Raw genomic sequence first — 26,710 nt, forward strand, 5'->3', positions numbered from 1 at the left:
GTCATTACAATCTCTGGTTAGGTAAAGAAGCATCATGTTCCCATACTTTATCTTATTCAGTAATTGCAGTATCTGGTTAGGTAAAGGAAGTGTGGAGTGAAACCTTAGATAGACTATAGCTTCAGGAAAACTCTTTTTGCATGCTATTTCTTTTTTAAGTACGTTATAAAAGCAAAACAAAGAAAAATATTCAGCTTACAAGAATATGGAAAAAGTGCATGTGATTTGGTTTGAGTTCTTACGTGATTTCTTATTCTACTAATTAGGTATTCTATTCAAAGCAAAAGAAATGAAGTGATAAAAAGAGAACTGAGAAAGAATGGAGAAACTTGTACCACTTTGTAAGAGAATTGGAAGCAATGAGAATCTTGTTATGGATACTCAAAATGGGAGAATAAGTTCTCTTCAAAGGAATATCCACAGAAGCAGCAGAAAGACCATGAAAAACTTTAACTTTGCATGTGGGAGATAAATTGTAATTTTTATTTTCTATTTATACTTTCATGATCCAACTTTTTCATTAGATTCTTTGAGTTTTTTTAATTTGTAGAGGCCATTATTTTTTAGGAGTGTTATAGTAACATTATTTTTAGCTTTTTTTATTTAAAATTATAAAATTATAATAATAACAACACTACAAGAAAATCATGAAATAAAAATTAATTTTTAGAAAAAAAAATAATTAGTTGCTATAGTGATTAAATTAGATACTATTTTAGAGACTAAAAAAATTTTGGTTTCTAAATTAATTTCTATTATTGTTAAATACTTTCTAATTTGATGTCTAATTAGCAATCAAAGTTTTTCTACCAAATTTAGAATCTAAATAATTGGTAACAAAAACTTTTGTTGCTAATTAGACATCAATTTAGAAACAATTTAACAATAATAGAAACTAATTTAAAAATCAAAATTTTTTTAGTATCTAAAATTATCTCTAATTTAAATGATATAACAATTAATTATTTTTTGTCTCTAAAAATTGATTTTTATTTATTTTTTTAATAATAATAACTTTTCAGTACATTTCAATCAAATTCTATCTAATAAGTACTGGGAAAAAAGTCTATAGCTTAAAAGAAGGAGAAGAAAAAAGCGATTTGGACCTACTTTGTCTTTTAGCTTCAATAGTAATGGATGTCACCTAAATTTGCATTGCCTTGATGTTACCTTTCCATAGATAAGATTCCAACACTTTCTATAGTTCTTTAAATAGTTTTAGATGGAGAAATTAATTTTTTAAGTTCGAATTAATTAACATACAAATTAAAATAATTTTTAAAAAAATTATATGATACAAATTTTATAAATTAATTCATAAAAAGTTAATTTTAATTTTTTTTTCTTTTTTTTCTTTTTTTTGTATAAAAACAGAAATCACACCTTGCACCAGTAACCCAAGTACTGATAATTCTCCTTTCCTTCAATCATACACACAAAGATATGTACAACTTTTTTTTTTCATTATTCTTATCTATAATTTGAAATTTTCAATAAAGTGTAAAGTGAGAAATATTAAAACAATGTTAAATGTGATTTTGAGGTGACATAGGAATTGTTGAATTTGTGAAAGGTAGGTCTCACAAATCTTCATAAGGTAAATGATGTAACTATCAGTGGTACTACAATTTTATGGCATAGATAAGATCGTATTAAATATCTTTCAATAAATATTTTTATTAACACTACCTCATATTTTGCTTTTTACCTTATTATTTGTTTTCAAAAGTGTTTTGCTTTTATTAGGGTCTTATGTTTCAATATTAAGAATTTATTTCAAAGTATATATTATTAACTACAATGAAAAAAATGGCTTCTTTTATGCATCTATGATAAAGTTTATCTTTCATTAACTGCTTATTTTCTTTATTAAGATTCTGACAATTATATCAGTTTATTATGTTCAGTTTGTTTATAAAATTTTGAGAAGTATACATTGTCAATAAATTATTCATATATGAATTTAAGTTTAAATAGTATTGCATTTGGAGAAATGGTATGGTTAATTACTTATTTTTTTAATTAATTTTTTTAAAATGCAAGAAATACTCATTTAAGCTATTAATAATCTTATGGTAAAAAAAATTGTAAAAATCACTTATATTAAACTTCCAAAACATTGATTTTTATTTTCTTTATCAAACTAAAATCACATAATATTTGATTGTGTTAGCACTCACCAATATATAATGGCATGGTCCACATGTCCACCCATTCTAGATTTACAACCACTCCTTTCATGATAAAATTATGTTGCTTTTTCTCAATTTCCAATATAATAAGAAAATATTTATTTTCCAAAGAAAACCGATGATTAATTTAATTGTTTAAATTAGTAGAACTTAAAGATAACCTTCGAGAGGACATATACAAAAAATATAAAATCAAATAAAGTCAAATTCACATACTCAAATTCATTAACTACTAAGTCTTCTATTAAAAAAAAAAAAAGAAAACCTTAGATAATTTATGTAGATTTTGATAATCGTTATTATTAGAGCTTTTTGGAAGACATGTTTAATACTGTAAGAATTTTATAACATGCAAAATATGTTTAATTTTTTACTTTTAATTAAAATTAGTGGATTTTAGAAAAAAATATTAAATGTAACAAAAACAGATAACATTTAATTGCATTTGAGAAAAAAATGCGTTTCTGTATTACTTATTATTGAGAAAAGAAGATTACAAAGAATAGCTAAGGAACTAACAAAAACACATAAATGCGTTTGAAATCTTAGTGAAAAAATAGCAATGGTTAATGAACAAGAGATAACAAATATTGAGAAATTAATACCTCAAAAGACAGATTAAAAATTTCATTCCAAAACTTATTTAGTTACATATAAATTCTTTATAAATTTCTTATATTAAATCTCTAAAGAAACTAATAATTTTTTGAAAAAAAATAAAATTATTTCACATCATAAAAATCTGTTTTAATATTTTTCTCATTATGAAAAAAAAAATCAATTTTGTATTTTAATAAAGGAATGAAAAACATAGTTAACTATTTTTTTTAAAAACATATATATAATCAGATAAATATTTAAAATTTATTTATATCTCAGAAATTTATTATCAGTATAAAAAAATATATTTACGCGTAAAGATTTTTTTTTTTTTAATTTATCTTCTGCCCGGACATAATTTATTATGTGTTATAGTAATAAAATAAAATAAAATAAAATAAAAACATAAAAATGAGTATAAATTGTCTGAACGAGTGTATGAGATTTTTTATTAAATTTATCAATGAAGATCTTATCTTAACACGTGTCATAAACATGGTCCCACTCAAATTTGTGTTGGGAGGTACAATTCTCGTTTCTCTTTCTCATCATCAATAATACGGTGACCCGGTTAACCAGGTTCTGCAAATTCGCAACTTGCAAATGGAAAGCTCCAAACTTTACCCTCCAATCCCAGTTCAAGTCTAACCCAGTTTTCTTTCACTGTAAGCACCCCTAATCACTCTTCAATTTTCCCTTCTCTGCAAAAGGGGTGTCACACTTTATTGATTTTTCTTTGGTTTTTGTCTTCTATGTTTTTGCATTGTGTGCTTGAGTTACATGTGGGTTGGTGTTCCAATTCAGTCTCAGATTTAAGGGCTCTTGGCTCCAGAACCGCGTTTTCATGGCTGCCAAAAAGGCATGTGAGACGTTCTCAAAGTCCTTGATTGAGGAAGTGCATAGATGGGGTTGCTTGAAGCAGACAGGGGTAAGTCTGAGGTACATGATGGAATTTGGATCCAAACCCGTTGACAAGAATTTGCTGATTTCTGCTCAGTTTCTTCACAAAGAGCTCGCCATTAGAATTGCCAGAAGAGCTATTGAGCTTGAGAATCTTCCCTATGGTTTGTCTCAAAAGCCTGCTGTTTTGAAGGTAAACTTCTTTCTCTACACTGCAGAATTGTGGCTTCTTGTTAATTCTGTGCTGTACTTTTTTTCCCATCTATGGTGCCCTTGGTTCTGTGTTCTTTGGTTTTGGTCTTATCTGTTTATGGGTAAGAGAGCTTTTATTTTTATGCCTTATATTATTCTAGTGTTTTGTTTGTTTTTCTTTGCTGCCTTAATACTGAGCATTCATTGAGATTGACTAACTTTTGAAAGCTGGTTTTTAAATAAAATTTAGTTTGTGATCGTCATTATCAAGATGAAGTAAATTCTTGTCTAAGGGAGACGTCCAGAGTGTCATGTTTGTGGATAATGTTGCCGTGTCAAAACCATCTTTGCAGTTGCTATGGAATATAAGCATGTGAAGTTTTGTATTGTTTCCACGGCTCATTAATTTATTCTGTTTAATATTTGTTTAATGAAAACATGTAAACAAAAGCTGAATTATTTGGTGGAGGCCAAGAGTGATTTATACTTCTAGAACACTACTACAAAGGGTTTTTACTATGTGAACACTACTCTACCGAGATTATATTTAGAAGCATGAGAATGAACTTCTAAGAAATTGTTCAGAGGTTCAAATATCTTGTCAAGAACCAACTAAATGACAAATTTAAGGCTTTGTGCTGATTGGTTCCGATATATAAACATTTTATCTAAAATTGGCCACAAAAGCTCTATGGTTTAGTCTCTATTTTAAGACAACGTTGTTTTATTTCTGTTAGGTAACAGTCTTCTTATTTAACAACCAAAATGGAAAACATTGTCCGATATTAAATTCAACTATTCTTGGCAGTGGTTGTTATCGTTGCTCCTTGGGATTGAGATTCTATTTCAGAACATGATAGTGTTAGTTTATGATGCTGTTTGTGTGATGTGGGTTTTGATGTGTGCTTTGTGGAAGTTTTAGCAACATAATTGAGAAGAACTCCATAAAACTAACTTAACGTCTTGTAAATGTTTTTATTGATCTTTTGTGCTACATTTTTATGATTTTAGGTTAGGGATTGGTATCTGGATTCTTTCCGTGATCTCAGAGCCTTCCCTGATATAAAGAGTATGAACGATGAAAGAGTTTTCACTGAAATGATCAAGGCCATCAAAGTGAGACACAACAATGTGGTTCCCACAATGGCCTTGGGTGTTCAGCAATTGAAGAAAGGTATGGATCCCAAGATTGTTTATGAAGATCTTGTCGAGATTCACCAGTTCCTTGATCGCTTTTACATGTCAAGAATTGGAATCCGTATGCTTATCGGTTAGTTCAGATAACATTGCCTTCCTTACAAGACTATGCAGTTTTTTTGCTACTATTTTTTCTTTTAAATCTTTGTAGTGAAGGTTTAAATCCTATGCTTATTGTATACATTTTTCATTTTTTGTGGATTTAGGGCAGCATGTTGAGTTGCACAATCCCAATCCTCCACCCTTCGTCGTGGGTTACATACATACAAAAATGTCTCCAGTGGAGGTGGCATGGAATGCCAGCGAGGATGCTCGTGCTATATGTTGTCGTGAATATGGAAGTGCCCCAGATGTCCAAATTTATGGAGATCCCAAATTTACCTTTCCGTGAGTTATATAATCCTTACATTCTGGAATTTGTTTGTTTTTGTTTTCCTGACATTCATTTTAAAAACTTTTACACTATCAGTTTGGCTGCTCCTTTTTGTTTTCTTTTCAAGAGCTCACATCTTGTGTCCTTAAGCTAGAAATGGTTATCTCATAAAAATTTATAATTACAGTTAAGAAATTTTGTCTATTTTCTTTCAGTATATAATTATTGGATGTTTCCACTACAGGTATGTTCCAGCGCACTTGCATCTTATGGTATTTGAGTTGGTTAAGAACTCACTTCGTGCTGTCCAAGAGCGTTTTATGGATTCTGATAAAGTTGCACCTCCCATTAGAATAATAGTTGCTGATGGGATAGAGGATGTTACCATAAAGGTGCTCAGTTAAATTTAATAGTTTTTGAGTGATCTTTTGTTCTGGAATATTTTTGTTTCTTTTGGTAGGATTGCTACTTGTTATAAGCAATTAGTCTGAGTGGCATTTTCAGGTCTCAGATGAGGGAGGTGGAATTCCAAGGAGTGGTTTGCCTAAAATTTTTACATATCTATACAGTACAGCCAGAAATCCATTGGATGAGCATTCAGATCTCGGAATAGGTGAAAATGTGACAATGGCTGGATATGGATATGGGCTTCCCATTAGTCGCCTATATGCTCGGTATTTTGGAGGTGATCTTCAAATGATCTCAATGGAAGGATATGGTGAGTAGGCTACTACTTGTTTTCCCTTTTGCACTAGTTTTCTGCAACATATCCTTATTCCTTCCACTTTTTTGTAATTCTACTACTTAGGCACTTGAAGACTTCCCAACATTTGTTTTTCTGGTTACTTTTTATTTTTATGTCCCTCATATCCATTAGAACTTCTTTAATAGTAATATACTGCTTTCATATCCATTTGTTTTCTCCCAAGTGTTAGTTGATCATTACACATTAAAACTTTAGAAGATTTTACTTTAGTAGGGTGGTTTCTTTATTTTCTAAAGCCTGGTGAACTCCTCAATACCATCTTAAAGGTCTTACTTGTATTTGTTGATAGATATATTATATCACATTTTTATAGTGTTATTTTTTTGTTATCCTTCTCTAAAATGGTCCTTTTTGCTATTTGATTGTCCTTGTTCTAAAATCAACAATCATGTTTTATGATGCTGTCATGGGTTGTTTATTCACAGGGACTGATGCATATCTCCATTTGTCTCGTTTGGGAGATTCACAAGAACCTTTGCCTTGAAAGCTCTTTTCAGTCAGAGTTACCTTTAAGTAACTCAGTAATGTTGTGCTAGGGAAAACACCATTGTTAGTATCAAAAGGGACCATTTTCAAATTTTTTTTATGTTTCAATGACAGATTTCTTGTAAATGTCACAGATAAGATTGTGCATGGTGATTGCCCTTTCTTTACCTTAGGCTCAGCTTTGGAAAATTGTCTTTTCCTTTCTAAATGAAAAATGAATATGCCCTTTTATCCAAAAGAATTGATGCGTGTGGATGAAGGTTAAAGGTACAGAAAAATGGGCCCTTTTTTGTGTGGCCAATAGCAATCCAAATAAACTGCATTTGGTTCCCTCCAATGCTGGACCAGATGGGTCACTCACTATCAGGCAAACAAGGTCACCACTCCAATATGATAAGGAGAATTATTTATTATTATTATTATTATTATGATAGCATTTGGTAACATGGGACTGTGAAAATGCATTTTCCAAAAGTAAAAAAAGCACCTAAGTATAAGTAATCAGAAAATCTAAGAATGTTACTGCAATAACGAGTAAATCTATGAATCTCGATTGTGATAAATAATCATTTATGAGATTGTAAATCTTCTGTGAAACCAAATAAATTTATTTCGAAGACTATCTAGTGTAAAATAACTTTAAAAGCTTAAACTTAAACTAATTTCTCTTCATATCATCTAAAACTTTATCTTTTTTCCTGGTTTTTGACATCATAAAAAACGAGTTCACACAAAGAAATCATCACTGCCCAAATATTAATATATAAATAAAAATATTTTTTAAAACTTTAGTATATTGTATATATTTGGCATCCCCAAAATTTGGGTACACTTATAAAAATACTTTGACACCTCCAAAATATTTCTCCTAAAGATCCTTCACTTATCACTCCCTGTTATACAATTTGGATATAGCCAACAAAGTCATATACAAAGAAATAATCTTATTTCTATATCACTTCCTTAATATTTAATTGATATAATGATTGATATTACATTTATAAGTTTTAGGTGTACCCTTATGGTTTCCTCTTTCTCATTTGTAAAGTGTAAATGTTATATCTAGAGTTGTACTAACCTTATGATTTTGATTTTTATCATATTAGAAAACTAAGGTAATCATTTATAATTTTTATGTGTCCTCAAAAGCTAGTTGGATAGTTAACTATACTTAAAATAATGAAATGAATTTATTGCATAATCTTGATAACTTACTTTTTCTTACTAAAAGGATAATAACATCTTGAGTTTTAGTCATTAGCTTTAGGTGCAAACAATGTCATTAGTTATATTAACTAACATGCAACTCTAATGTTATGAAAAACATGAAGTCCAATTCGATCATTTTCCTACAAATCTTGGCCTATAAATTTCACCTTCATTGTTTGGAAAATAAGCATGAGTGTGCTCAAATCTACCACAATTGAATTCCATCTAATTACAAAAATTCATAGTGAAAATCCAAAAATCAAGCATGATTTTTTAAGTGTGAGAGGTTATAAAATAGGTAGATGTGAGTTCTAGTTGGGAAAAGACAAAAAGTTGTTTCTACAAATGTAGTGGAAATACATGATTCTAGTAAGAGAAATAGAATAGTTTCTCACATGTTATATCTTATTCCTTTAAGTTTCTCTTTCTTAGGAATAGAAATGTGTTGATGGAGCTTGAAGCCACATGCAAGGAGAAGTAACTTAGCTTTAGTTCATTTTTTGTATTTTCCCTTATGATGATAGATGAGTGGTGTTCTAAAAATGTGTGGTGTTCTAATGTATAACTATTTTAGTATCTGAGTAGTGAAACCTTTTAAACTTAAAAAACATTGAAACAAAAAAATGAAACAAATCAAAATTACGATTTAGCCTATTTTCTATTTCATTTCTTACCAAAACAATAAAGTGAACCTTTCATAAAATTAAGAATTTTTAAAATAAAGAAAGTAGAGTTTTACTCATTATTAATTAATGTAATATTCTTAGGTTTTTCTGATTACTTAGGTGATTTTTGTTCTGATCTCAAGTTGGTTGGACTAGCATCGTTAGGGTCAATCACCGCATCCAAGTTATTGGTCGCTTTGGAGGTTGGTGTTCCGTCACAATTTTGTCATTAAAAGACACCTCGAAGGGTGAAGGGACGATGAAGTATATAAACTGTCATTGAACTCGATTCCTGCGCGATGTGAGACTATATTGACATATATATATATATATATATATATATAAGAAAATGATAAAAAAATGGTAAGAAGAAAATATATTTTTTAATTCTCTTATGTGTATTACATCACTTCATGCATAGGAAATATACAGGAAGTTTCTCTACCCAAATTACAATCTAATTATGTAATATACTAATCATGAGATTATATAATTATTAAATTAATTACATATAATTGAGTACAATATCGTCAAATATTGCGTACAATAATTACATATAATTTGATAATTATTATTTTGTTAATAACACTTTTGCTTTTGAAAAATGCATTTTCAAAGTCCATGTTACCAAATGCTATCATAGTAATAATAAATAATTCTACTTATCATAATGGAATGGTGACCCTCCTCTTAGTGACCCATATGGTCTGCATTGGAGGGAACCAAATGCAGTTTATTTGGAGGTTGATTCTCCTGCGCCGTATCAATTAGATTCACACATACTAACATCAAATCTATTTTATCTTTAATGATTTAATTTTTTTACTTATTCATAAATAAATCACAAAGTTCTGGATATATAAACTAATATTTATTTTTGGATTTCATCATTTAGAAATTTATTTGAACAACATAAATAACCTTCCGCATATCAAAATTCATTAACAAACATAAATGAGTTCCGGATATCAATTCTCACCACCATTTACAGCACACCGTTTTGAATATAGAAATCCATAACTCATAACTCATTTTTGGATATGGTCATCCAAAAACTTAAATGAAGTACGAAAATGACTTATGGATATCGAAATCCATAATATATAACAATCACTTTCAGATTTCTACTTCCGTAAGCAAAAATGAAGTCAAAAACAATGTTGGATTTTAAATTTTAAATTTTGTGTTGGGTGCATATCTTAAATGATACGGTGCAGGGAGAATTTGCCATTCATTTTTCATTTAGAAAGGAAAGGACAATTTTCTAAAGTTGGGCCTAAGGTAAAGAAAGGGCAATCACCATACAATCTTAGGGTGTTTCTCCCTACACCCCCAACAAAAGGCTTTCTGCACCCCATCATTTTTGGAAAAAACCATTTTACTCCTTTTAAAAATGACTTTCAGACTATTTTTTTCAGAATATTTTCAAAACATATTTTTTCATAACACATTTTATAAATTTCAGATTTATCAATCCAAATATTAAAAAAATGTTTTCCAGAAAAAATATTCTGAAATGGTTTTTTATCTTCCAAATTTTATATTCCAAAAATAGACTTTGTTACAGAACCCCTACCGAAAAACACCTTCCTTTACAAAACTCTTATTCTGGAATCATCCAAAATTATTAAGAATAATTCTGGTATTTCAAAGAATGTAGGGTACGAGAAAAAAAGAGAGTAGAGGAACAGAAAAAAATACCCACAATCTGACATATTTACAAGAATTTTGTCATTGAAACATAAAAAAAATAAAATTGACTGCAAATAGTTCCTTTTATACTAACAATGGTGTTTTCCCGAGTACAAGATTACTATGAGTTACCGAAGGTAACTCTGTCTGAAAAGAGCTTTCAAGGCAAAGGTTCTTGTATCTCCCAAACGAGACAAATGGAGATATGAATGAGAGTCCCGCTTAAAAAAACAAAGACACATGATTGTGATTTTAGAACAAGGACACCCAAATAGCAAAAGGGACCATTTTAGAGAAAGATAAAATAACAAAAAAATAACACTATAAAAAAGTGATATTATATATCTATCAAACCCTATAACACTATAAAAAAAAAGTGATATAACATAAGATTTGAGAAGTGTCAAGAAAGTTGAGAGTGTTTGGATTGGGTATGTTAGGTGGATGTACAAAAAAAATTTATTGAAATATGTAAGTGATGTGATGATAATTATAGTATTTTAAATTATTTTTAATGGAGAAAATTGTAATATTACAAATTTACCCTTGTATATATAAAAGAGAAATAAATAATTATTAATTTTGTACATATTTTAGTTAATTAAAATAATTTAAAGTTTCATTTATAAATGAAAGAAAAAATAATGTAAAATTCAAATAAATAATTAAATAAATTTTTTATTTTAAATATAATTTTATTATTTTATACTTTATTAATTTAAATTAATTTTCTTACTTAAGTTAATTTTTAAGATATTTTTAATATTATTTATGATTCTTTAAATTATGTTATATATATATATATATATTTATATACAAAATTATTATTATTAATGATTTTCATTATTATCATTAACAAAATCAATATATTTTAAAAAGTAAATGGGTATTTAAAACATAACATGAATATTAACAATGCTCTTTAACTTGCCTATTAGGTAATGGAACCCAAATTCAATTTATGCATAATAGAAATAAAATGTTAAAAAAGTTGCATTCAAAACAATATCATTATCTAAATAAGTACCAAGAAAACTACCATAAAACCTTAATACTAAATAACAATTTGTCAATGTTCAACGTGAAAAATAATAATAACAATAACAATTCATTAATTTTAAACATGAAAAATAGAAATAATAATAATGATGACAATAACATAATGATAAGACAATCAATGGTCCTGATGACATCGAATGTCAGTCAGAGTATCCTCAATTCGGTCCATCATTTGATCAACCTTGTCAAACTGGGTATTCATGTTTTGTATTCCGATCAAAAGTTGGGTTAACAATTCGGTTTGATTGGGGATTGCAGGCTCAAGTTGACCACCTTGAACATCTTCTTGTGCCAATTGATCCTCTTCATCATTTTCTTCGTCTGCCTGGTGAGGCTTACCAAGTTGTCATACACCATTGACCTGAAATATATTTAATTTTGTCATACTCTTTTTTCCAAAGTAATAATTTCATCCTAACAATATTGATTGCTCATTTGACAAGTCAAAGACATACACCTGTAAGATCCGTGTTATCAAAATTGCATACGGCAAAGGCATGTTGTTATCCCGACATTTCATCATGTGTTGCATGATGTAATGAGACTAATTAATCATTATATTATTTTTTATGCTCCACAACATGAAAATATCTTCATTCAATAGTTGTGCGAAGTTGCTCCCACGAGGGCACAACATCTGCACCCATGTGTAATGTAATAGTCGGTCATTCATTTTCAAACTACCAACATTTCTGATATTTTGACCTTGAACATCTTTATGAATCATGGACGATAATGTTATGTGGTCCTCGTGCTAACCATTTCAATTCCTCAATATCACAGTCTTCTTGACCAATTTTAGCTTTAAACCATTTCAAGAAGGTCTTGTTATGCTCAATCAACAATCATTTCTCATTTGCACGAGGGTTCATTGACTTCAACAACATCTTGTGTGTATCTATGTAAGGAAGAACATCATCAGTGTTGTTCAAAATATACAAATGTGGTTGGAGAACTTCATGTTGATCTTTTTGAACCACCCTTACACTAAATGAACAATTAGATGAACCATGATGTCAAAAAATGAAGGAGGAAAATACATCTCTAGTTGACATAAGATAATGATAGCTTCATTTTCTAATTCATCCAAGATATTAGGATCAATGAATTTTCTACAAATAGCATTGAAAAATATGCATAGGCAAATGATCACTTGTCTAACATTTTTATGGTAAAATTCCACGAATAGCAACTGTGAGAGGGTCTTTCATGAGAACATGACAATTATGAGATTTTAAGTCCATAAGTTTCAAATCTTGCATTGACACGAGGCTTTTAATATTTGAAGAGTATCCTTATGGTACATTAATTCCCCGCAGACACCCTTAAAAACATAACTTTTCAAATTTAGACAAAGTATGACATGCTAGAGGCAAATATGTTCGTTTACCATGAGGTTGTGGTTGCAAATACATAACTCTGTTGCGACAACAGTGGTGGCAGTGGCGGTGTAAGTGACGTTCGCAACAGAGTTGGAAGCAACAATGGAGACAAAGAGAAGAAAAAAAATGTAGAGAAGCGCGAATGAGAGTGAAGACATGAGCAAGAAAATAAGGTAAATATATATATTACACCGCTTTTGAGTAATAAACTTTTTCTTTAATATCTGATAACATATAACACCCGTTGGAATGTCCAACTGGTGTTATGTATAATTTTTAAAAACTTTTTTTAATCTGGGAAATACATATAACATTGGTTGCCCATTCTAACAAGTGTTATATGTTATAGATAAAACTTTTTATTTTTTTTTCTCTCAACAAAACATATCACACCCGTTCTTCTATCCAACCAATTTAATATATTCCAAATATTTACAAAAATATCACCACAATTTTATTTACGCCAATTTTCAATTAACCGATCACTAGTACACAAATCTTACCAGGGTAATGCTCTAACTAGCAATGGTACTACAATTTTATGGCATAGATAAGATCGTATTAAATATCTTTCTAGAAATATTTTTTATTTCAAAGAGGTCACCATAAATTATTACCACTAATAATAACTTGTATCCTTTCATATTTTTTTGCTATACTTTTTACCTTATTATTTGTTTTCAAAAGTGTTCTGCTTTTATTAGGGTCTTAAAAAATTTAAAATAATATTTTTCGTATCAATTCTCATTTCTCATCATCAATACTAAGGTGACCCGCTTAACCAGGTTCTGCAAATTCGCAACTTGCAAATGAAAAGGTCCAAACTTTACCCTCCAATCCAGTTCAAGGATAACCCAGTTTTCTTTTACTGTAAGCACCCCAAATCACTCTTCAATTTCCCCTTCTCTGCAAAAGGGGTGTCACTTTCTCTCTTCTCAATTTCGGTATGACCGTTTATTGAATTTTCTTTGGTTTTTGTCTTCTATGTTTTTTGCATTGTGTGCTTGAGTTACATGTGGGTTGGTGTTCCAATTCAGTCTTAGATTTAAGGGGTCTTGCCTCCAGAACCGCGTTTTCATGGCTTCCAAAAAGTCCTTGATTGAGGAAGTGCATAGATGGGGTTGCTTGAAGCAGACAGGGGTAAATCTGAGGTACATGATGGAATTTGGGTCCAAACCCATTGACAAGAATTTGCTGATTTCTGCTCAGTTTCTTCACAAAGAGCTTGCCATTAGAATTGCCAGAAGAGCTATTGAGCTTGACAATCTTCCCTATGGGTTGTCTCAAAAGCCTGCTGTTTTGAAGGTAAACTTTTTTCTCTACAATGCAGAATTGTGGCTTCTTGTTAATTCTGTGTTGTACTTTTTCCCATCTATTGTTTGCCCATGGCTCTGTTTTCTTTGGTTTTTGGGGCAACTATCATTGTTTGGTCTTATCTGTTTATGGCGAAGAGAGCTTTTATTTGTATGTCTTATATTATTCTAGTGTTTCGTTTGTTTTTCTTTGCTGCCGTAATATTGAGCATTCATTGAGATTGACTAACTTTTGAAAGCTGGTTTTTTAAATAAAATTTATTTTGTGATCATCATTACCAAGATGAAGAATATAAGCATGTGAAGTTTTGTATTGTTTCCACAGCTCATTTATTTATTCTGTTTTATATTTGTTTAATGAAAATCTGTAAACAAAAGGCTGAACTTATTTGGTGGAGGCCATGAGTGATTTATACCTCTAGAACTCTGCTACAAAGGGTTTACAATGTGAACACTGCTCTACCGAAATTATATTTAGAAGCATGAGAATGGAACTTGTAACAAATTGTTTAGAGGTTCAAATATCTGGTCAAGAACCAACTAAATGACAAATTTAAGGCTTTGGGCAAATTAGTTTCGATATATGAACATTTTATCTCCCAATTAGCTAGAAAAGCTCTATGGTTTATTCACTATTTTAAGACAACATTGTTTTATTTCTGTTAGGGTAACAGTCTTCTGATTTAACAACCAAAATTGAAAACATTGTCTGATATTAAATTCAACTATTCTTGGCAGTGGCGTTATCGTTGCTCCATGAGATTGAGCTTCTGTTTCAGAACATGATAATGTTAGTTTATGATGCTGTTGGTGTGATGTGGGTTTTGATGTGTGCTTTGTGGAAGTTTTAGCAACATAATTGAGAAGGACTCCATAAAAACTAACTTAACGTCTTATAAATGTTTTTATTGATCTTTTGTGCTAAATTTTTATGATTTTAGGTTAGGGATTGGTATCTGGATTCTTTTCGTGATATTAGAGCCTTCCCTGATATAAAGAGTATGAATGATGAAAGAGTGTTCACTGAAATGATCAAGGCCATCAAAGTGAGACACAACAATGTGGTTCCCACAATGGCCTTGGGTGTTCAGCAATTGAAGAAAGGTATGGATCCAAAGATTGTTAATGAAGATCTTGTCGAGATTCACCAGTTCCTTGATCGCTTTTACATGTCAAGAATTGGAATCCGTATGCTTATTGGTTAGTTCAGATAACATTGCTTGCCTTACAAGACTATTCAGTTCTTTTGCTACTATTTTTCCTTTTACATATTTGTAGTGAAAGTTTAAATCCTATGCTTATTGTTTACATTTTTCATTTTTTGTGGATTTAGGGCAGCATGTTGAGTTGCACAATCCTAATCCTCCACCCTTTGTCGTGGGTTATATACATATAGAAATGTCTCCTGTGGAGGTGGCGAGGAATGCCACCGAGGATGCTCGTGCTATATGTTGTCGTGAATATGGAAATGCCCCAGATGTCCAAATTTATGGAGATCCCAAATTTACTTTTCCGTGAGTTATATAATCCTACCTCTCTGGAATTTGTTTGTTTTTGTTTTCCTGACATTCATTTTAAAAACTTTTACACACCATCAGGTTCCCTGCCCCTTTTTGTTTTCTTCTCAAGAGCTCACATCTTGTTCCTTAAGCTAGAAATGGTTATCTCATAAAAATTTATGATTACTGTTAAGAAATTTTGTTTATTTTCTTTCAGTATATAATTACTGTATGTTTCCACTACAGGTATGTTCCAGCGCACTTGCATCTTATGGTATTTGAGTTGGTTAAGAACTCACTTCGTGCTGTCCAAGAGCGTTTTATGGATTCTGATAAAGTTGCACCTCCCATTAGAATAATAGTTGCTGATGGGATAGAGGATGTTACCATAAAGGTACTCAGTTAAATTTAATAGTTTTTGAGTGATCTTTTGTTCTGGAATATTTTTGTTTCTTTTGGTAGGATTGCTACTTGTTATAAGCAATTAGTCTGAGTGGCATTTTCAGGTCTCAGATGAGGGAGGTGGAATTCCAAGAAGTGGTTTGCCTAAAATTTTTACATATCTATACAGTACCGCCCGAAACCCATTGGATGAGCATTCAGATCTCGGAATAGGTGAGAATGTGACAATGGCTGGATATGGATATGGGCTTCCCATTAGTCGCCTATATGCTCGGTATTTTGGAGGTGATCTTCAAATGATCTCCATGGAAGGATATGGTGAGTAGGGCACTACTTGTTTTTCTTTCTTTTGCACTAGTTTTCTGCAACATATTCTTATTCCTTCCTCTTTTTTGTAATTCTACTACTTAGGCACTTGAAGACTTACCAACATTTATTTTTCTGGTTACATTTTATGTCCCTCATATCCATTAGAACTTCTTTAATAGTAATATACTGCTTTAATATCCATTTGTTTTCTCCAAAGTGTTAGTTTGTCATTACACACTAGAACTTTATAAGATTTTACTTTACTATGGTGGTTTCTTTATTTTCTAAAGCCTGATGAACTGCTCAATACCATCTTAAAGGTCTTACTTGTATTTCTTGAGATATATATATATATATATATATATATATATATATATCTATTATATCACATTTTTATAGTGTTATTTTTATTTTATTTTGTCTAAAATGCTCCTTTTTTCTATTTGATTATTAGTGTTCCAAAATAAAAAATCATGTTTTATGATGCTATCATGGGTTGTTTATTCTCAGGGACTGATGCACATCTCCATTTGTCTCGTTTGGGAGATTCACAAGAACCTTTGCCTTGAAAGTTCTTTTCAGACAGAGTTACGTTCAATAACTCATAGTAATCTTGTGCTAGGGAAAACACCATTGTTAGTATCTTTTGAATGGGAGGGACTTAGCCTATAGTTTATATTATTTTGTTATATGTTATTGATTCTGTTATTATTTTTATCTATAAATAAACACCCCTATGTGTGTATTTTACACTAGGGATATCTATCCTATATTTGTTTTCTTCATTATTAACATGGTATCTAGAGCTTAGGATTAGGATTAAATTTTTTTGGTGAGCCCGCTGTTTACCGTTAGCCGCCACCCACTTCTACCGTCACCGGAGCCGTCGTCGGTGGAATCTCCGTTGAAATCTTGCTGGAGCCGCTGTTGTTGTCACCAATTGGATAACAACTAGATCTATGGATCCATCTCCTACCACTGGGCCCAATCCGTCTCCTATTACTATGCTGCCGACAACTGGATCTTTGGCTTCTTAGGTTGCCACTATGCCCAATCCATCTATTTATACTAATTATGTCAATGTTCATCTTTCTATTGACAAATTTGATGAAACTAATTATGACACTGAGTCCTTAGATATTAAATTATGACAACGTGTTTGCACTGTTGTTGCAGATGAGTTTTCCCGTTGGTTGAAAATTGATGCTCAATTATGCATTGTTATTAAATCTATTATTCACTCATCTTTAAAACAATTTTTTTGGTGTTCTTTTTTCAAAGTTATTATACACCAATGATACTCAACCTCTTTATGGTGTGTGTCAAAATCTCCATACTGTTGTTGCTCCCAAATGTCTTGATGGTACAATAGTTGAATATTTGGGTAAGCAACATGCTCTTCTTCATTATTTTAATGAATTATTGCCTCCTGGCACCACTCCTACTCAAGAACTAAAGCAACGGTCCAAGTTCTTCATGTTATTGGGCTTAGATGGCCTTCCTTATGATTATTCTCATGTCCGTGATCAGATTTTGGGATCTCGTGTTGTTCCCAATTTTACTTCTACTTGTTCTACCTTTCTACGTGTGCCAGGTATACATATCACTGATATACCTCTTTCAGTTGATGACTCTTCTGCTTTAATCTATCAACGTTATGATTGTACTCGCCCTTCTAAGCCGGGCAAAGGGCGTCACAAGTGTGACCATTGTGGCAAACTTGGTCACAAAATTGATCGGTGTTATGCCTTACATGGTCGTCCTCCTAAATCTGTTGCGGTTGTCGAAAATGTTCCTGTGCAACCTTCAACCATGGACTCTACTTCATCTGATATCTCAGGTTAACCTGCAATTTTCAATGAATTTCTTAAATGGTGTGAGGATCGTTAGAACTCTCTGGTTCCACTGCTTCTGTTGCACATTCAGGTACACCTTTTGCTCGTCTTATTCCAATTCTCTTGGTCCTTGGGTTCTTGAATCAGGTGCCACCAATCATATCGTTGGTAATAAATCTTTCTTCTTCTTCTTTGTCTACCTCCGGTTATTTACCAACCATTACCATGACCAATGGCTCTAGGGTCTTATCCCATGGTGATGGTACTATTCATCTTCCCTTTTTATCTATTGATAATGTTCTTTATGTTCCTGGGTCTCTCCTTAACATATTATCCATTAGTCGTCTAACTCGTTCCCTTGATTGTGTTATTTCTTTTACCAAAGATTCTATTTGTTTACAAGATCGGAGTTCTGGAAGGATGATTGACATCAGATGTGAGTCTCATGGCCTTTACCACCTACGAACATTTTCGCATGTTGACACGGTTATGGATTCTCCATCTCTCATTCATGCTCAGCTAGGTCATCATAGTCTTGCCAAGATGCAACACCTTGTTCCAAATTTGTCCAGTGTCTAGTTTGTTTTGTGAGTCGTGTCATTTAGGTAAACAAAGTCGTAGTTCTTTTCCTAGTAGTGTTTCACAATGTTTTTCATCCCCTTTTGCTTTAGTTCACTCTAACATTTGAGGACCAAGTCGTGTTAAGTCTAATTTAGGGTTTTAGTATTTTGTTACTTTTATTGATGATTATTCAAGATGTACTTGGTTATTTTTAATGAAATCTCGTTTGAGTTGTTTTCTATATTTCAATCTTTTTATAACGAAATTAAAAATCAATTTGGAGTTTCAATTCGAATCTTACACAGTGATAATGCTCATGAGTATCTTTCTCATTCTTTTACCACTTTTATGAAATCTCATGGCATTCTTCATCAAACCTCATGTGCTTATACCCCTAAACAAAATGGGGCGGCTGAGCGCAAGAATAGACACCTTGTTGAAACTACTCGTACTATGTTACTTCATGGTCACGTTCCTCAACGTTTTTGGGGTGATGTTGTTCTTAGTACATGTTATCTAATTAATTGTATGCCATCTTTGGTTTTAGAGAATACATTCCTCATTCTTTTTTATTTCCTCATGAACCTCTTCATCCTGTACCATTTAAAGTTTTTGGGTCTACATGTTATGTTCACAATTTTTGTCCTGGTCTAGATAAATTATCCATTAGGTCACACAAATGTGCTTTTTTAGGGTTTACTAGATCTCAAAAAGGATATAAATGTTTTTCACTCTCTCTTAACCGTTATTTCATTTTTGCAGATATCACCTTCATTTAGTCTTTCTATTTTAATTCTTTATCTTTTCCACCTATGTCTCCATCTAAACAAGTACATATTCTAGTTGTCTTTGATCCTCGTGTTATGTCTAGCGTGCCTGGAGATTCTCCTCCTCCGCCACCTCTTCAATTTTATAGTCGTCGTCAGTCTTCCCATTGTCCACAGGATGACTCTCTAGTGTCAAATCCTCTGTCCCTTCCGGCTCCGATAGTTGAACCTGATATTCCCATTGCCATCTGTAAATGTATATGTTCTACCCGTAATCCCTCTCCACATTATAATGCTTTAAGCTACCATCGACTATCTCAACCTTTTTATATTTGCCTTTCGTCTATTTCTTTTGTGTCCATTCCAAAATCTGTAGGTGATGCCTTAGCTCATCCTGGTTCGCGTCAAGCCATGCTTGATGAAATGAGTGCGCTTTAGAATAAACTTGGGACCTCGTTCCTTTACCTCCTGGGAAATTTGTTGTTGGTTGCAGGTGGGTCTTTGCTATTAAAATTTGTCCTAATGGTACTATTGATTGTCTCAAAGCTCATCTTGTAGCTAAGGGTTATACCCAAATTTTTGGTTTAGACTATGGTGATACTTTTTCTCCAATAGGAAAGATGGCTTCAGTTCGCTTATTTATAGCCATGGCTGCTCTTCAACAATGACCTCTTTATCAACTATGTCAAAAATGTCTTTCTTAATGGGAATTTGCAGGAAGAAATTTATATGGAGCAACCTCCCGGCTTTGTTGCTCAGGGGAGTCTTTTGGATTGGTATGTCGTCTCCACAAATCCTTATATGCTCTCAAGCAGTCTCCCAGGGCTTGGTTTGGAAAATTTAGTAAAGTTCTTCAACAATTTGGTATGACTCACAGTGAAGTCGATCATTCGGTAAAAACCGTCTCTCAAGTGTTGGGTGTATCTATCTTGCAGTATATGTTGATGACATTGTTCTTATAGGCAGTGATCACCATGACATCTTACAGGTGAAACAACACCTTTGTCAACACTTTCAGACCAAAGATCTTGACAAACTCATATATTTCTTAGGGATTGACATAGCACAATCAAACAATGGAATTGTTATTTCTCAGAGGAAGTATGCATTGGATATTTTAGAGGAAATTGGATTAACGAATTCAAAATCTGTTGAGACACTTATGAATCCTAATGTCAAACTCCTACCTAGTCATGGAGAGCCTTTCTTAGATCCTGAGAATTGCAGGAGATTAGTTGGAAAATTGCACTATCTTACTGTCACTAGTCCAAATATTTCATTTGTTGTGTGGTAAGTCAATTCCTTAATTCACCATATGCTGATAGTTGAAAGAAATTATGCAACACTGATCATTGGACTTATATTGAAATACATTAAAGGTTCTCTTGGAAAAGACATGTTATATGGTCACAATAATCATACTAGAATTATATGTTATTCAAATGCTGATTGGGCAGGGACTCCCTCTAATAGAAGATCCACTTCCGGATATTGTGTTTCTATTGGTGATAATTTAATTTCTTGGAAGAGTAAGAAACAAAATGTTGTGGCAAGATATAGTGCTGAAGCGGAATTTAATTTCTCAATTGGGGTGTGACCGTTTATTGATTTTTCTTTGGTTTTTGTCTTTATGTTTTTTGCATTCTGTGCTTGAGGAATTATGTGGGATGGTGTTCCAGTTCAGTCTCAGATTTAAGGGTCTTGCCTCCAGAACCGCATTTTCATGGCTTCCAAAAAGTCCTTGATTGAGGAAGTGCATAGCTGGGGTTGGTTGAAGCAGACAGGAGTAAGTCACAGGTACATGATGGAATTTGCTGATTTCTGCTCAGTTTCTTCACAAAGAGCTCCCCATTAGAATTGCCAGAAGAGCTATTGAGCTTGACAATCTTCCCTATGGTTTGTCTCAAAAGCCTGCTGTTTTGAAGGTAAACTTTTTTCTCTACAGTGCAGAATTGTGGCTTGTTGTTAATTCTGTGATGTACTTTTTTCCCATTTATGGTGCCCTTGGTTCTGTTTTCATTGGTTTTGGGGGGTAATTGTCATTATTTGGTCTTATCTGTTTATGGGTAAGAGAGCTTTTATTTTTATGTCTTATATGATTCTAGTGTTTTGTTTGTTTTTCTATGCTGCCTTAATATTGAGCATTCATTGAGATTGACTAACTTTTGAAAGCTGGGTTTTAAATAAAATTTAGTTTGTGATCATCATTACCAAGATGAAGTAAATTCTTGTCTAAGAGAGACGTCCTGAGTGTCATGTTTGTGGATAATCTTGCCGTGTGAAAACCATCTTTGCAGTTGGTATGGAATATAAGCATGTGAAGTTTTGTATTGTTTCCACGGCTCATTTATTTATTATGTTTTATATTTGTTTAATGAAAATCTGTAAACAAATTATTTGGTGGAGGCAAAGAGTGATTTATACCTCAAGAACACTGCTACAAAGGGTTTACAATGTGAACACTGCTCTACCGAGATTATATTTAGAAGCATGATAATGGAACTCCTAACAAATTGTTCAGAGGTTCAAATATCTTATCAAGAACCAACTAAATGACAAATCTAAGGCTTTTGGCAGATTGGTTCCGATATATGAACATTTTATCTCCCAATTAGCTACAAAAGTTCTATGATTTAGTCACTATTTTAAGACAACATTGTTTTATTTCTGTTAGGGTAACAGTCTTCTGATTTAACCACCAAAAATTGAAAACATTCTTCTGACATTCATTTGAAAAACTTTTACTCACTATCAGTTTCCCTGCTCTTTTTTGTTTTCTTTTCTAGAGCTTGCATCTTGTTCCTTAAGCTAAGTATGTTTATCTCATAAGAATTTATGATTACAGTTAAGAAATTTTGTCTGTTCTCTTTCAGTATATAATTATTGTATAATTCCACTACAGGTATGTTCCAGCTCACTTGCACCTTAAGGTTTTTGAGTTGGTTAAGAACTCACTTCGTGCTGTTCAAGAGCGTTTTATGGATTCTGATAAAGTTGCACCTCCCATTAGAATAATAGTTGCTGATGGGATAGAGGATGTTACCATAAAGGTGCTCATCTTTTGTTCTGGAATATTTTTGTTTCTTTTGGTAGGATTGCTACTTGTTATAAGCAATTAGTCTGAGTGGCATTTTCAGGTGTCAGAGGAGGGAGGTGGAATTCCAAGAAGTGGTTTGCCTGAAATTTTTACATATCTATACAGTACAGAAACCCATTGGATGAGCATTCACATCTTGGAATAGGTGAGAATGTGACAATGGCTGGATATGGATATGGCCTTCTCATTAGTCGTCTATATGCTCGGTATTTTGGAGGTGATCTTCAAATGATCTCAATGGAAGGATATGGTGAGTAGGCTACTACTTGTTTTCCCTTTTGCACTAGTTTTCTGCAACATATCCTTATTTCTTCCACCTTTTTTACTTAGGCACTTGAAGACTTTCCAACATTTGTTTTTCTGGTTACTTTTTATGTCCTTCGTATCCATTAGAACTTCTTTAATAATATGCTTTCATATCCATTTGTTTTCCCCCAAGTGTTAGTTGGTCATTACACATTAGAACTTTAGAAGATTTTACTTTAGTAGGGTGGTTTCTTTATTTTCTAAAGCCTGGTCTCCTCAATACCATTTTAAAGTCTTACTTGTATTTCTTGGTAGATATATTATATCACATTTTATAGTGTTATTTTTTTTGTTATCTTTCTCTAAAATGCTCATTTTTACTATTTGATTTTCCTTGTTCCAAAATCATCAGTCATCCTTTATGATGCTGTCATGGGTAGTTTATTCACAGGGACTGGTGCACATCTCCATTTGTCTAGTTTGGGAGATTCACAAGAACCTAAGCTCTTTTGACACAGTTACCTTCAGTAACTCATAGTAATCCTGTTCTAGGGAAAACACCATTGTTAGTATCAAAAGGGACTATTTGTAGTCATATTTTTTTATGTTTCAATGACAGATTTCTTGTAAATATGTCACACATAAGATTGTGCATGCTGATTGCCCTTTCTTTACCTCAGGCCCAGCTTTTGGAAATTGTCCTTTCCTTTCTAAATGAAAAATGAATATGCCCTTTTATCCAAAAGAATTGAGGCATTTGGATGAAGGTTAAAGGTGCAGAAAAATGGGCCTTTTTTTGTCTGGCCAATAGCAATCCAAATAGACTGCATTTGGTTCCCTCCAATGCAGGAGCAGATGGGTCACTATCAAGCAAACATGGTCACCATTCCAATATGATAAGTAAAATTATTTATTATTATTATGATAGCATTAGGTAACATGGGACTGTGAAAATGCATTTTCCAAAAGCAAAAGCACCTAAGTAATCAGAAAAACCTAAGAATATTACTACAATAATGAGTAAAACTCTACTTTACTCATTATTTATAACTATCACTCACTCTAGTTCTTTCTTTTAAAAATTCTTAATTTTATGAAAGGTTCACTTTATTCTTTTGGTAAGAAATGAAATAGAAAATAGGCTAAATCGTAATTTTGATTTGTTTCATTCTTTGTTTCAATGTTTTTTAAGTTTAAAAGGTTTCACTACTCAGATACTAAAATAGTTATACATTAGAACACCACACATTTTTAGAACACAACTCATCTATCATCATAAGGGAAAATATAAAAAATGAACTAAAGCTAAGCTACCTCTCCTTGCATGTGGCTTCAAGCTCCATCAATACATTTTTATTCCTAAGAAAGAGCAACTTAAAGGAATAAGATATAACATGTGAGAAACTATTCTATTTCTCTTACTAGAATAATGTATTTCCACCACATTTGTAGAAACAACTTTTTGTCTTTTCCCAACTAGAACTCACATCTACCTATTTTAGAACCTCTCACACTCTTAAAGCTACCACAAAACATTCTTAGCCAATGTACAAACATACATTACAGGAACCACTGTATGCGCAAAATCGCAATTCTGTGATTAGTAGGATCATAAGCACACAATTCTTTGTTGAGCCTGATCATGCTTGATTTTTGGATTTTCACTATGAATTTTTGTAATTAGATGGAATTCAATTGTGGTAGATTTGAGCACACTCATGCTTATTTTCCAAACAATGAACGTGAAATTTATAGGCCAAGATTTGTAGGAAAATGATCGAATTGGACTTCATGGTATTCATAAAAATTAGAGTTGCTTTTTAGTTAACTAATGGCATTGTTTGCGCCTAAAGTTAATGACTAAAACTCAAGATGTTATTATCCTTTTAGTAAGAAAAAGTCAAGTTATCAAGATAATGTAATAAATTCATTTCATTATTTTAAGTATAGTTGACTATCCAACTAGCTTTTGAGGACTCATAAAAATTATAAATGATTACCTTAGTTTTCTAATATGATAAAAATCAAATTTATAAGGTTAGTACAACTCTAGATATAACATTTACACTTTACAAATGAGACAGAGGAAATCATAAGGGTACACCTAAAACTTAAAAATGTAATATCAATCATTATATCAATTAAATAGTAGTTGTATTAAAGGAAGTGAAATAGAATTAAGATTATTTCTTTGTATGACTTTGTTGGCTATATCTAAATTGTATGCAAGGGAGTGATAAGTTTTAGGGTTTTTAGGAAGTATTTTGGAGGAGTCAAAATATTTTTATAGGTGTACCCAAATTTTGGGGATGCCAAATATATACTTTATACTAAAATTTTAAAAAATGCTTTTATTTATATATTAAGGTTTGGGTAGTGATGATTTCTTTATATGAACTCTTTTTATGATGTAAAAAAAGGGGGAAGAAAATAAAGTTTTAGATGATATTAAGAGAAATTAGTTATCTTATAGTTGGTTTATGAATCTTTGTAATTCTGCTTTATGAGCTTTTGAGCCTTACTGTACAGATTCACATGAATATCAATGTACAAGTGTTTATTTGCTTCCATTACAGTGTAATATCTCTGAATATATTAAGTTATTTAAATTTATAGTTTTTGTCACCATAAAAAAGTGGAAGAATGTTAAGACTCTAAACCAATGTTATCAAAGAAACGATACGGTTTCAAATACAAATCAACCTTCCACAATACAAATCGTTTAAACATAAATGATTATTAAACATTAATGAAATTCGTGTGGATATTGTTTAATGATTTATTAACATTTAAATATTATACAGATTAGGAAAGTTTTAAAAAACCAGTGTTCAAAAGAGATTTCGAAAATAGAAGGTTTTCATATTCTTGATTATGCTTATTTGATCTGATATACTTTTATTACTGTATATTACGAGTATGATTGAATTGTTTCCTTAGAAAAATTCAACGTTCATATCAAAAGTTTCTTTCTGAGTGTTTACTGTCAAAACGATGAAGTTATGCAAAAGTAAAGTTTGTACAAATATCAATTCTTGTTGTTTTGAGCTTCAACGGTTATCATTGACAAAGGTTTTTAAAGGGATTCGAATTCAAAGATAAACAACAATTATCACATTAACATCAAACAAAAGGATTCAATACATACACGAGAAGTTTTCATATAAGTTTTTCAGAACGTCTATTCAATTGAGTTATGTGCTAAATATTGTAAATTCTTCAGTGAACTTTGATTGTATTTTATTGTATTGAAGGAATCTTAGCTCAAAGCCCCACTTCGGCTTCAAGGAGTCTCTTCGCCAGCCTATTCGCTTAGCGGATTGCTCAGCGCTTAATGCTTGGAAGGTCTTAAAAATGCTTTCTGTCATCAATCAACTGGACTTTTTGCATGCGCTTAACGAATTAAGATTTTTTTGTTACTTCTTCATTTAATTGTTATTTTCCTCAATTTTTTTGTAAAATTATGCTCTGCACACAAGAATCTTTTATCAAGTCAATTCATGAGTTTCATAGAGAAATCACTCTTTTTTTTCTATTATCTTTTATATAATTCATTCAAATTTAATGTATAAATATATAAAAAAAAAATTATGAATATTTTACACTTATCAATATTGTCCCGAAAGGTTATGTTCTTGAAGTTATACAATGTTTTGAATATCACGATTTAAGATATTTGTCATAGTGAACTCATACCTTCTCCTATCTCATACTTCAGCATCATATATATATATATATATATATATAATCCAAAAGTTAAATAAGACTTCCAGATTACATAATCCAAAAGTTAAATAAGACTTCCGGATTATGTAATCCGAAGAATAATCATGCATCTGAAAAATGGCTTCCGGATTATGTAATCCGGTAGCTAATTATAAATTTGAAAAATGACTTCTAGATTACGTAATCTGGAATATTATAAAAGGGCAATTTTAGAAATTTAAAAATTTATGGAGGTGAGAGAA

General features: G+C 31.6%; 2 protein-coding genes across 5 annotated transcripts; both read left to right on the top strand.

Annotated features, from left to right (window-relative positions):
• Positions 1-3,237: 3,237 nt before the first annotated feature.
• LOC137822502 (pyruvate dehydrogenase (acetyl-transferring) kinase, mitochondrial-like) lies at positions 3,238-6,947 on the top strand. 2 transcript variants are annotated; one of them, XM_068627398.1, is made up of 7 exons: positions 3,238-3,457; positions 3,569-3,885; positions 4,896-5,154; positions 5,288-5,468; positions 5,699-5,846; positions 5,959-6,172; positions 6,646-6,947. In XM_068627398.1, exons 2-7 carry the CDS (start codon positions 3,637-3,639, stop codon positions 6,702-6,704), a joined length of 1,110 nt encoding a protein of 369 aa, XP_068483499.1. In that variant the 5' UTR covers positions 3,238-3,457; positions 3,569-3,636; the 3' UTR covers positions 6,705-6,947. The 2 variants fall into 2 exon arrangements, with proteins under 2 accessions (XP_068483499.1, XP_068483498.1); XM_068627397.1 differs by having other exon boundaries at positions 3,243-3,457; positions 3,597-3,885.
• Positions 6,948-13,437: 6,490 nt separating this feature from the next.
• LOC137822503 (pyruvate dehydrogenase (acetyl-transferring) kinase, mitochondrial-like) lies at positions 13,438-17,006 on the top strand. Of its 3 annotated transcripts, none has more exons than XM_068627400.1 (7): positions 13,438-13,657; positions 13,751-14,018; positions 14,968-15,226; positions 15,360-15,540; positions 15,772-15,919; positions 16,032-16,245; positions 16,747-17,006. In XM_068627400.1, exons 2-7 carry the CDS (start codon positions 13,791-13,793, stop codon positions 16,803-16,805), a joined length of 1,089 nt encoding a protein of 362 aa, XP_068483501.1. In that variant the 5' UTR covers positions 13,438-13,657; positions 13,751-13,790; the 3' UTR covers positions 16,806-17,006. The 3 variants fall into 3 exon arrangements, with proteins under 3 accessions (XP_068483501.1, XP_068483500.1, XP_068483502.1); XM_068627399.1 differs by having other exon boundaries at positions 13,464-13,583; positions 13,723-14,018; XM_068627401.1 differs by having other exon boundaries at positions 13,469-13,583.
• Positions 17,007-26,710: the final 9,704 nt, after the last annotated feature.

The sequence above is a fragment of the Phaseolus vulgaris genome, chromosome 9 (genome assembly GCF_000499845.2).
Source record: "Phaseolus vulgaris cultivar G19833 chromosome 9, P. vulgaris v2.0, whole genome shotgun sequence".
Taxonomy (NCBI): Eukaryota; Viridiplantae; Streptophyta; class Magnoliopsida; order Fabales; family Fabaceae; genus Phaseolus; species Phaseolus vulgaris.

What these genes read in the sequence shown, in the direction of transcription:
- LOC137822502 (XM_068627398.1), top strand. Translation starts at nt 3,637, where the DNA reads ATGGCTGCCAAAAAGGCATGTGAGACGTTCTCAAAGTCCTTGATTGAG. An exon ending in AAAAGCCTGCTGTTTTGAAG is followed by an intron (nt 3,886 to 4,895) that starts GTAAACTTCTTT and finishes TTATGATTTTAG; the next exon opens with GTTAGGGATTGGTATCTGGA. An exon ending in TAGAGGATGTTACCATAAAG is followed by an intron (nt 5,847 to 5,958) that starts GTGCTCAGTTAA and finishes TGGCATTTTCAG; the next exon opens with GTCTCAGATGAGGGAGGTGG.
- LOC137822503 (XM_068627399.1), top strand. Translation starts at nt 13,523, where the DNA reads ATGAAAAGGTCCAAACTTTACCCTCCAATCCAGTTCAAGGATAACCCA. An exon ending in TAACCCAGTTTTCTTTTACT is followed by an intron (nt 13,584 to 13,722) that starts GTAAGCACCCCA and finishes TGTGTGCTTGAG; the next exon opens with TTACATGTGGGTTGGTGTTC. An exon ending in TAGAGGATGTTACCATAAAG is followed by an intron (nt 15,920 to 16,031) that starts GTACTCAGTTAA and finishes TGGCATTTTCAG; the next exon opens with GTCTCAGATGAGGGAGGTGG.